This window comes from Eptesicus fuscus, chromosome 10 (genome assembly GCF_027574615.1).
Source record: "Eptesicus fuscus isolate TK198812 chromosome 10, DD_ASM_mEF_20220401, whole genome shotgun sequence".
In the NCBI taxonomy this organism is placed as follows: Eukaryota; Metazoa; Chordata; class Mammalia; order Chiroptera; family Vespertilionidae; genus Eptesicus; species Eptesicus fuscus.
The window spans coordinates 21,219,426-21,231,045 of NC_072482.1; the positions used below are offsets into that span (position 1 = coordinate 21,219,426).

The 11,620-nt window shown below is 38.8% G+C and overlaps 1 protein-coding gene across 1 annotated transcript in view; it reads left to right on the forward strand.

The window, feature by feature from the left end:
• Positions 1-10,905, forward strand: part of FBXO9 (F-box protein 9) — a 32,852-nt gene extending 21,947 nt beyond the window's left edge. The window contains exons 8-13 of the mRNA XM_054722416.1: positions 1,361-1,479; positions 1,700-1,790; positions 2,467-2,562; positions 2,897-2,990; positions 4,884-5,035; positions 10,307-10,905. Of these exons, the coding sequence (XP_054578391.1) occupies positions 1,361-1,479; positions 1,700-1,790; positions 2,467-2,562; positions 2,897-2,990; positions 4,884-5,035; positions 10,307-10,415 (661 nt within the window). The 3' untranslated portion in view covers positions 10,416-10,905. The remainder of the gene's footprint in view (positions 1-1,360; positions 1,480-1,699; positions 1,791-2,466; positions 2,563-2,896; positions 2,991-4,883; positions 5,036-10,306) is intronic.
• Positions 10,906-11,620: the final 715 nt, after the last annotated feature.

Here is an 11,620-nt window from a genome sequence, read left to right on the forward strand (position 1 = left end):
CAAACGGGTTTCGGCTGAAGAGACTGTCTTGACTCCATTGTATGTTCTTGCCTTCTTTGTCAAATATTAATTGAGCATAGTGGTTTGGGTCGATTTCTGGGTTCTCTATTCTATTTTATTGGTCTATATGTCTGTTCTTGTGCCAGTACCAGGCAGTTTTGAAAAAAGTGGCTTTGTAATACAGCTTGATATCTGGTATTGAGATCCCTCCTACTTTGTTCTTCTTTCTCAGGATTGCTGTGGCTATTCGGGGTCTTTTTTATTCCAGATGAATTTTTGGAGAGTTCGTTCTAGGTCTGTGAAATATGCCATTGGTATTTTAATGGGGAGTGCATTGAATCTATAGATTGCTTTGGGTAGTATGGAAATTTTAATGATGTATATTCCACCAATCCATGAACATGGTATGTTCTTCCATCTGTTTATGTCTTCCTCTATCTCTTTTTTCAGTGTCCTGTAGTTTTCTGAGTATAGGTCTTTTACCTCCTTAGTTAAGTTTATTCCTAGGTATCTTAATTTTTTTGGTGCGATGGTAAATGGGATTGTTTTTTTTAATCTCTCTTTCTGTAAGTTCACTATTGGTGTATAAAAATGCCATATATTTCTTGGCATTAATTTTGTATCCTGCTACATTGCCAAATTCATTTATTAAGTCTAATAATTTTTTGATGGAGTCTTGAGGGTTTTCTATGTACAGTATCATGTCATCTGCGAATAATGACAGTTTTACGTTTTCTTTTCCAATTTGGATACCTTTTATTTCTTCTTCTTGTCTAATTGCTATGGCTAGCACTTTTAGAACTATGTTGAACAGGAGTAGTGAAAGTGGGCAGATGACCTCTATCTTACTTAATAGCCACTCCTACCTGTAACTAGGATCTCACCTGCCCCTGACTACCCCTGAAATTATGTAGTCTATACTTCACCTTGCTCACTTTGCTGCAACCATGTAGCCTTTTTTTGCTCCTTGTTAGAGCATACCAGCCACACACTCACCTGAGGGTCTTACACTTGCTACAGTTTCTGCCCAGGGTATTCTTCTTCATCACCTCCCAGAGAGGCCTCTCTCGGCCACTGTATCTAAAATAGTCTTTATTTTCCCACCACTACTTCTTTGTCTATTTACCCTGCTTTTGTTTGTTTTTGCACTGAGCACATTACCTGAAACTTTCTCTTTTCTTGCTTTCCCAACAGTAAAAGAGCAGGGCCTTTGTCCACCAATCTGTCTCCAGACCCAGGACTATGCCTAGCAGGCACTCAACAAATAGTTGCTGAATAGAAGCTGGCTGGTAGCAGGACCGTTTCTGCACATAGGGACTTAGCCTTTTACATATATTGATGTTGTACTTTTATTACTTAGAGACCCTGAAATATGGCGTTTGGCCTGCTTGAAAGTTTGGGGCAGAAGCTGTATTAAACTTGTTCCATACACATCCTGGAGAGAGATGTTTCTAGAAAGGCCCCGTGTTCGGTTTGATGGTAAGTTGAACCCTTTAGAACTCAAGAGAAATAGAGATTTATCATGTTGATTTTGATAAATACCCAGTCTTAGTTTTCTCTAACAGACCTAAGTATTATGAGCATATTTAAAGGAAACTACAATAAAAATGAAGCTAGAAATGTTCTATATGATTTTAATTTTAAAATGTTTAAATTTATTATGTTCTTATTTTTTTTTTTAAATGTTTCTTTTTTATAGGAGTGTATATCAGTAAAACCACATATATTCGTCAAGGGGAACAGTCTCTTGATGGTTTCTATAGAGCCTGGCACCAAGTGGAATATTACAGGTACAACTGTAGTAAACTGAGTGAGTGAAAAATTCTCTCTCTCCCAAGTATTCATTAATTAGTTATTGGACATCTCTTCTCTGTAGCTTTTGCATTTATCCACAAATGGCCCTCAGTATTTTTATCCACCATTATAATAAGAATTGTACTCAACAGAACCAATGGGTTACTACAAATTTAATTCCTCCTAGCCTCTAAATCTAAGAATATTTTACATTTTAGAGTTCTTGTCTTTTGCCCTTGGTGTACTCATTTGCCTTTTCCAATAGCTTGTGCTCTTATTCAGCCTTTTTGTTTATCAGCTAATACTGTCAGTGAGAAATAAGTAGATATGTGAACTACTGTGTATTGTGAGATTCCATTTTTGTTTGACATTAGTGTTTTAGGAAAAAACATACAGAACTTTAATAGAGTATTATTTAATCTAACTTGTTTATTCAGTGAGTGAAACTAAAAGTTCAACAGTTCCCTATAAGGCAGATAATAAAATGCCTTTCGTTGTTTGTTCCTGGCCTCACAGGTTGTCAGTCATGTTTTAATGATGTTTGCCAGTCCTTTGGCCCATGGTATTTCCGTCTCGGTTTCACAGCTATGGCTAGGTTGAGGTACAGTAGAGAAGGACGAGTTTTATACTTTGTGTGTGGTGTTTTTTGGTGTTCTGTTTCTGCTTACACAGGTACATAAGATTCTTTCCTGATGGCCATGTGATGATGTTGACAACCCCCGAGGAGCCTCAGTCCATCGTTCCTCGTCTAAGAACTCGCAATACCAGGTAGTGTTTTCCTATCGTTTTCTATCCAAGTCACATTTTATATGAATGTATAGGTTAATGTAATCCTGTGTTTCCTTAACTTACTACTGGATGATTTAACAAACAGTCACTGGGTGGGCATTTGTGAAAAAGATCAATTCTGCACCTTTCCCCTGGAGAGTGTACTTCAGTGGGTCTCTGGGGCCTTGGAAACTAGGTTCACTCACATCCTAGCTGATTTCTTCTCGAGCAAGTTGCTTAAACACTATTAATAATCCATTACTTCCTAGATTACTTAAATACATGTAATAACTGATTAATAGACTTAGATTTAAAGTATATTTTTTATTTTTAGAACTGATGCAGTTCTACTGGGCCATTATCGCTTGTCACAAGATACAGACAATCAGACCAAAGTATTTGCTGTGATAACTAAGAAAAAAGAAGAAGTGAGTATACAAGGTTGAAATAGCAGTTTACTTTTTTTTTTTTTTAATCCTCACCTGAGGATATTTTTCCATTGATTTTTAGAGAGAGTGGAAGAGAGAGGGAAAGACAGAGAGAAATATCGATATGAGAGAAACACATCGATTGGTTGCCTCCTGCACTCGCCCCGACCAGCGCCTGGGCTAGGAAGGGGCCCGGGGCCAGGGAGGAGCCTGCCACCGATACGTGCCCTTGACTGGAATCAAACCTGGGACCTCTCGGTCCGCAGGTCAGTGCTCTGTCCACTGAGTGAGCCAAACCAGCTAGGGCTACTTTTGAGTACCCTTTCATTCAAGGATTCTTGATTAGAAAGGGTCAAATAAAACTATTATACAAAATGTATGTTGACTTATAGCATCTCTCTAAAGAGAACTAGAGGGTTTTCTAAAATGTGATTATTTTTAATTGGATCAGCTTGTTTGTTTTTCTCCAAATGGTTTTTTTCTGGTGTAGGTTTTTCACATGTGAAAATGGAAAACCAAAATATCCTGTAAAGTAACTAGTAAAATGATACCCGAATATGATTTTTTTGGCTTTTCTCATTTTGAATCATAGGGGGTTTTCTTCCTAAATTAGCTCAAATGAGTAATTCTTTCATAAGGATATTCATATAGAGAATTTCAATTTCTAATGGAAATAAGCTAATGTAAGATAATTCCTTCTTCCCATTTTTGCAAAAGAATGAAAATGCCAAGCAGATATGATCGCTGTAGAGGGCTTTTGAACTCTTAACAGATCAAGGACCTAATGTTCATTTCTACAACCTTTCTTCATGTGCAATTTTTTAGTCCTGGTTAAAAACCATAATGAAGTCAGTTGTGAGGAAGTTACGATAATTACTAGCCTATTGCTTTTATAAGTTGGTGTAGGATTTGAAAGAAGTTTCCCTTGTTCTGAATCTCCCTTCTCTAGCATTATGTGTCGAGATAGCCAGGGTAGGGTTCTCTGTGAGTTCTAGTCCTATCATCCTGTGGCCAACTGTCCTGGCTCCTCCTCCTGGCTCTGGTAGGCTTCTGAAATCTGGGGCAGCTTCTGCGGAGCAGAGATAGTTGCTGTAACAGTGACCTTGGCCATGAGTTTCCTGAGGTCAGAAATGGGGAATTTGTGAGCCCCTAGTTGTTTAGGTTTTATCTAATAAGAATTTAGGAACTCCCACGTAGAATGCCCATTTTCTCTTCAGAATATGATAACAATGAAACCATATGTAGTGTTGATACTTTTGTGTTTTTAGCAGCAGTATTTGCAGAGTGTGATTCTAATGAAGCTTGACACATTTATTTATCCATTGACGATTTTACTGTTATTGCAAAAAAAAATAAGTTATACTCATGCTTTTTCTGCAGGCTTCACCAACTTATCATTTTCTCTCTTTAAAAATTCCCAAGTGTTTTTAAGTAGAAGGAAATACTAGTCTTTGAGATAGGAGGTAGAAGTCTTAATTCCATTCTGAAACTGCAGTGTTAACTCAGCTGCCTGGGTCTTCATTCCTTTAGCTATTAAATAGCAATAATGCAATCATATTTAGTACATGAGGTTACTATGATGATTAGGGGAAAAAACCTTATGCTTTTCAAGACACCCATACACATTTGTATGTGATATCCAAAACAACTTTACTATGTACAGATGTTATGTTATTCTTGCATAATACAGGGGTGGGCAAAAATAAGTTTACAGTTCATATGGAGAAATATATAATACAAGAATAACAATAATGCAAGAATAAACTCTGTGTTTCACATACAACTGTAAGCCTCCTTTTGCCCTACCCAGTATATTCCAATAAATATTCTTCTAATAATGAAATCTCAGTGAAGTGAGGTTTCATTACAGTTCATGCACCTTTTCTTTTACAGAAACCACTTGACTATAAATACAGATATTTTCGCCGTGTCCCTGTCCAAGAAGCAGATCAGAGTTTTCATGTAGGACTACAGCTGTGTTCCAGTGGCCACCAGAGGTTCAACAAACTCATCTGGATACATCATTCTTGTCACGTTACGTACAAGTAGGTGAATGTAATAAAAATACCAAGGTTACAGAATAAATGTGTACTTCATGTCAGGCTTAGGAAACTCTCACATGATGTTAACCTGAGTTAACATTACAGAAGCAGAGTATAATATTACTTTGCAAACCCAGAAAGTGACCAAAAAGAAAAAAACTGAAACTGAAAGCGGGCCAGGCATCCGTAGCTCACAGTGTCAGTGGGAACGTGGCTGGGCACCACTGCTTTGGAAATGAAAGCGGCATTCCATGAGTAGAATGATAGTCATTCTAAGCTGTTCATGTGTCGACTTATTCAGGGCAATTTTAAAACATCAGATTTTTTTCTTCTCCCATGTTTATCTTACCATTTTTTACTTTTTTTCCATTTGGTTTATTTTCAGGGATTATACGCTGATTTAAATAAGTCTGCTAAAAAGATCCCTTGTATTCCAAAGCCAAATCTGTTAGATAGTTCCTATATAGTTCTTTGTTCTATGAGTTAGGATTTTTTTTTTTTTACATTTTATTTTATACTAGAGGCCCGGTGCACAAATTTGTGCGTGGGTGGGGTCCCGTGGCCTGGCAGGCAATCGGTGCCCATTGGGCTGTCTTGCCTAGTCCTGATCCGGGCTGGCCAGCTGAGGGGAGGGACCACAGGAGGTTGACCAGCTGTGGGAGGTTGGCTGTGGGAGTGCACTGACCACCAGGAGGCAGCTCCTGTGTTGAGTGTCTGCCCCCTAGTGGCCAGTGCGCATCATAGGGACCTGCCGACCAGTTGTTAGGTCCTTCTGTTGCTTAGGCTTTTATCCTCTCTAATAAAACGGTAATATGCAAATTAACCATCACTCCGCTACATAAGCCACGCCCACCAGTCAAGCCATGCCCACCAGCCAATCAGGGCGACTATGCAAATTAACCCCCATCCAAGATGGCTACAGCCACAGAGAGCAAGGTTACCCAGGTAACAGAGCAAGCCAAGCTTTCCCATAGCCGTTGCAGGCCTAAGCCTCCACTTAAGCTACAAAGTTTCAATTATAGAAGGTAAACAAATTCAAACAAATGGCGGCAGAATGGAGCTTGAGAGAGCAGGCCAGGGTTGCCGGCGGCAATAGGGGAAGCAAAGCTTTCCGCACACCCTGGCCGGGTTCACCCACTTAAGGCTACAAAGTTTCAATTGTAGAAGGTGAATTAACTGTCACAGAAATGGCTGCCGCCCCGGAGGGAGCAGCAGGCTTGGCTCCGCTCCAGGCTACAAAGTTTCAATTGTAGAAGGAAAATAAATTTCAGATACCAGGGCCTCCGCTTGGGTTGCCAGGGGTCGTGGCCGGCCTGCAAACCACCACAGACCCCTCGCTCAGGCTGCCCCACGCCCCAAGAGAACCCCACCCTGATCCGGGACACCCTTCAGGGCAAACCAGCTGGCCCCCACCCGTGCACCAGGCCTCTATCCTATCTAATAAAAGTAATATACAGATTGATCATCACTGCAACACACAATATAGCTGCCCCCATGTGGACAAAGATCCTGCCCCCATGTGGACACAAGATGGCCACCACAAGATGGCCAGCAGGGGAGGGCAGTTGGGAGGCACCCAGCCTGCAAGGGAGGGCAGTTGAGAGGGACCAGGCTTGCAAGGGAGGGCAGTTGGAGGTGATCAACCCTGTAGGAGAGGGCAGTTAGGGGTGACCAGGCTGGCAGAGGAGGGAAGTTGGGGGCAATCGGGCTGGCAGGGGGGCAGTTAAGCATCAACCAGGCTGGCAGCAGAGTGGTTAGGGGGTGATCAGGCTGGCAGGCAGAAGCGGTTAGGGGCAATCAGGAAGGCAGGCAGGCAAGCAGTTGGGAGCCAGCAGTCCTGGATTGTGAGAGGGATGTCCGACTGCCCGTTTAGGCCTGATCCCACCAGGATCGGGCCTAAATGGGCAGTTGGACATCCCTCCAGGAGTCCCAGATTGGAGAGGGTGCAGGCTGGGCTGAGGGACAACCCCCCGCTGTGCACGAATTTCATGCACTGGGCTTCTAGTATATAGATAATCATGCGTAATATCTTTAAATGTTCTTCAGAAACATTATTTTCAATTATTACCGGTATATTCCACCATTGTTTTATTCCTTATGTTCAAACATTTTATGAAAAGTTTTAAACATATAGAAAAGTTGAAAGAATTTTACAGTGAAGTCTGCTATACCTGTTTTGTACACAGTATTATATTAGTTTCAGATGTACAATATAATTTGACATTTATATACCTTACAATGTGATCAGTACACTAATTCTAGTAACCATCTGTCACCATGTAAACTTATCACAATATTACTGACTATATTCCCTTCATGTGTTCACCCATCCCCCCAACACCCTCCTTCCCCCTGGCAACTATCAGTCTGTTCTCTGTATCTATGAGTCTGTTACTATTTTGTTTATTTGTTTATATTATTTATATTCTACATATAAGTTAAACCATGTGGTATTTGTCTTTCTCTGTCTGACTTATTTTACTTAGCATAATACCCTCCACATTGTTGCAAATTGCAAGATTAAAAAAAATTTTTTTAAATAATTTTTTTAACTACAGTTGACATTTTATTTCAGGTGTATAACAGTGATTATAGATTTATATAACTTATGAAGTGATCACCCTGATAAGTCTACACCATACATAGTTATTACAATATTATTGACTATACTTTGAGTACCTTATACCCCCATGACTGTTTTTAGAATTGGCAATTTATACATCTTACTCCCTTCCCCTTTTTTAACCCATCCTCCCAATCCCTTCCTATCTGGCAGCCATCCAAAAGTTCTCTGTATCTATGAGTTTGTCTCTGTTTTGTTCATTAGTTCATTTTGTTCTTTAGATTCCACATATAAGTGAAATCATATGATATTTATCTTTCTCTGTCTGACTTCACTTAGCATAATACCCTAGGTCCATCCATGTTGTCACAAATGGTAAGATATCTTTTTTTATGGCTGAGTAATATTCCATTATATATATGTACCATATCTTTATACATTTGTCTATGGACACTTAGGTTGCTTCCATATCTTGGCAGTTGTAAATAATGCTGTAGTGAGCATAGGGGTAGATATTTCTCTTTGAATTAGTGTTTCTCTTCAGATAAACACTTATAAGTAGAATTGCTGAATCTTTGTCTCTTGTTTCAGCCTTTGTTTTAAAGTCTGTTTTGTCTGATATAAGTATTGCTACCCCAGCTATTTGTTATTGTTTCCATTTGCATGAAATATTTTTCCATCCCTTTACTTTCAGTCTTATACACAGCATTGTTTTCTTATCCATTCAGTCACCCTATGTCTTTTGAGTGGAGTGTTTAATCCATTTACATTTAAAGTAATTATTGATAGTTATAGTTATGTAGTTATTGCCATTTTATTATTCATATTTGTTTCTTCTTAAAGAAGTACCTTTAACATTTCTTGTTATGCTGGTTTGGTGGTGATGAACTCCTTTAGCTTTTTCTTGTCTAGGAAGCTATATATCTCTCCTTTGATTCTAAATGACAGCCTTAGTGGGTAGAGTAATCTTGGTTGTAGGTCCTTGCTTTTGATACTTTGAATATGTCATACCATTCCCTTCTGGCCTGCAAAGGGGCCCCCTGTACCCACACTATGGCTCTCACCCCTTGGTCCAGGCCTGATGGTTTCCTCAGCTCCCGTAGTGCTCTCACGGTTCCCCAACCTTCTCTCTGCGGTCTCTCTCTGTTGTGCAGAAGCTGTTCAGTTGACCAATTCTCTCAGGAGAATTGCTCCAATTATAAGTATTCAGTTGATATGTTCTTGGGAGGAGGTCTCAGCATCCTCCTATGCTGCCATCTTGGATCCTTGAGTTAGGATTTACCTGTAAGAAATCATTAATGAGCAGAGAGTATATGTGAAAAAGGAGCAGTACAAAAATAAGTAAAATTTTAAAAAGGAATTAATAAAATATCAGTTCATGTGGCTATTGAAGTTAAATGCTGTTGGAATCGAAAGAATATTTGTGTGTGACTGAAGCCTTTCCGTTCTAGTTGAATCCAAAATTCTGAGACAACACATTTTGAGATCACCTTCAATTAACCTATTTCACAACCTTGACCACCTTATTGAAAACTTTTTGGCCACATTTATATCTTACAAATAATTTTTTGTACTCATTTTTGGAAGGTCCTAGAAGTTTTCTTTTTTCTCACTTATCTCCTGTTTGTTTCTCTCAGTAACCTGTGGAATTTCTTTTTCTTTTCAAAGAAAGAAACCAAACCCAGAAGTAGAATCAAAGAAATGAAAAGCATCATGTTTTAGGAAGGAGAAAGAAAGATATTATTAGAGGCATTGTTTGTAGCTGCTAAGGTTCACGTTGATTTCCTTATCTATAATAATTAAAGAGTAATATGCTAATTAGACAGGATGTCTTTCCGGACGAAGCCTGGGCTTCGAGGGAAGCCCAAGTCCTGGGTGCCTGCCAGCGGCTGGAGGGAAGCCGGTGCCGGCAGCTGGGGGAAGGAAGGCCTACTCTTGCACGAATTTCATGCATCAGGCCTCTAGTAATATTTATAAAGGCACTTGAACTTTCTGCTTTTGTTTATTTCTCCTTTTGGGAAGAAAAATATAAAAGACTGTAGTAGTAGTGTAACTTGCCATTTGCTTTCCTTCCCTCCCATCTGTAATTATGTTGTTGCTCATACAAATATTAAATTCTATTCTAGGATTATAATTCTTTCTAAATTACATTTTAACAATAGCCTTAAAATGTCTATTGCTTTTGACTTAGAAATTCTACTCTTTGGAATATGTCCAAAGGACATAATAAAAAATAACACATTTTTAATTGCCTAGTACTGAAAACAACCTATATCTCCAACAAAAGGGGAATTAAGTCAATTGTGGTATAAGCAGACAGAGAAATATTATGCAGCCACTAAAAATGACTTCTGAAGAGTATTTAATGATGTTAGGAAATGCATATGTCATGATGTTAAATGAAAAAAGCAGAATCACCAATAGAGTGTGATCTCAATAGGAAAACTTGATAGGTTGATGTGTTTAGAAAAAACACTGGATAGAGGTGTTTTGTATTGCTGTATCTGAGTGATAGAATTATGAGTGACTTCTTTTTGGTACTTTGCTAAATTTTTAAAATTTTCAACAATGAGCCTTTATTTAAATTTACTGAGATATATTTTTAAAAATTTTAAGGCTAAAATATAAAATAACCCTCCTCTAGAAATATGCAAGGATTTTAAATGAGTTGAAATTTCCTGGTAACTTGTAATTTTGTGCATTATTTCCAGGTCAACTGGTGAGACTGCAGTCACTGCTTTTGAGATTGACAAGATGTACACCCCCTTGTTCTTTGGCCGAGTGAGGAGCTACACTGCTTTCTCAGAGAGGCCTCTGTAGAGCCTCGCGCCCAGTCCTCTGTCAGTGTTGCATGAATGAAAGCATATAGTGCAAAAGAGCACCTAAGTTATAAATGTACATATAGATATATATATATATATCTGGAATTGGAACTTATTTTACATTGTTGGAGTTCTTTTAAGAGAGTATAAATTGATTATTATTTTTTAATTTAAAGGGATAGTTGATTCTAGGGTGTTTTGTTTTAAAATTAAGAAGTTGATATTAGATGTTGTTTAAACACATATTTGTTGTGAAAAACCTTAATATGAGCTTTACATCATGCCCTTTTTCAAGCAGATTTCTGTCACATCAGTCTGTTGCCTGAGCATTCCAGTATTCAAGTGGTCAGGGGAGAGCTTTACTGGATAAGCGTTTCTTTCACGCATGGCATACTGTCCTTACACTAAAGGCTCAACATGTGAAAATGTGTTCTGGATTTGTTTGAAACAGTTTGACTAATAGAGATTATAAATAAATGTTTCTTTCAAGAAAATTGATTTGGATGGCCTCTTTTAAACATCAGAATAATAAACAGTCCCAGGGTAGCCAGCAAAGGCTTAAGAATCACTGCCTCATTTCATCATTGGTTTTTATATGCAGGCTAGAGCTCTCTGCACTCTGACCTCATCCATTAAGTGAGAAAGAATGAATCTCTCAGCACTGGAAGACTTCAACAAGATCAAACAGTCATCTTCATTCTTAAAAGAACAGTAGAGGACCATATAAACGCAGGCTAACTCTTTTTCCAGAACTAAGGTTGGGAAAGAGCTAGCCATTAAGTAAACTACGTTACCCCCCTAGTAACAACACTAGTAGAATTTCAGAGTTTGTGCCTGGCAGTCCTACCAGATTCAGATTTCTTTTTGTGATTCAAATACAGCTAGAGTCAGTAATCATGTATTTTCAGAAATCATTATCTGCTGCCACAATTGCTTTCATATCGATGTTAAAAGGCACTTCATACATCCTTACAACGCAGTATGGGATAGGCCTTTTTAAAAGCCAATACATGCCCAGCCAGTGTTGCTCAGTAGTTGCGGTCACAGTTCTATTCCTGGTCAGGGCACGTGCCTAGGTTTTGGGCTCAATCCCCAGTAGGGGGCGTGCAGGAGGCAGCCAGTCAATGATTCTCATCATTGATGTTTCTATCCCTCCTTCACTCTCCCTTTCTCACAAATCAACAAGAACATTTTAAATAAATA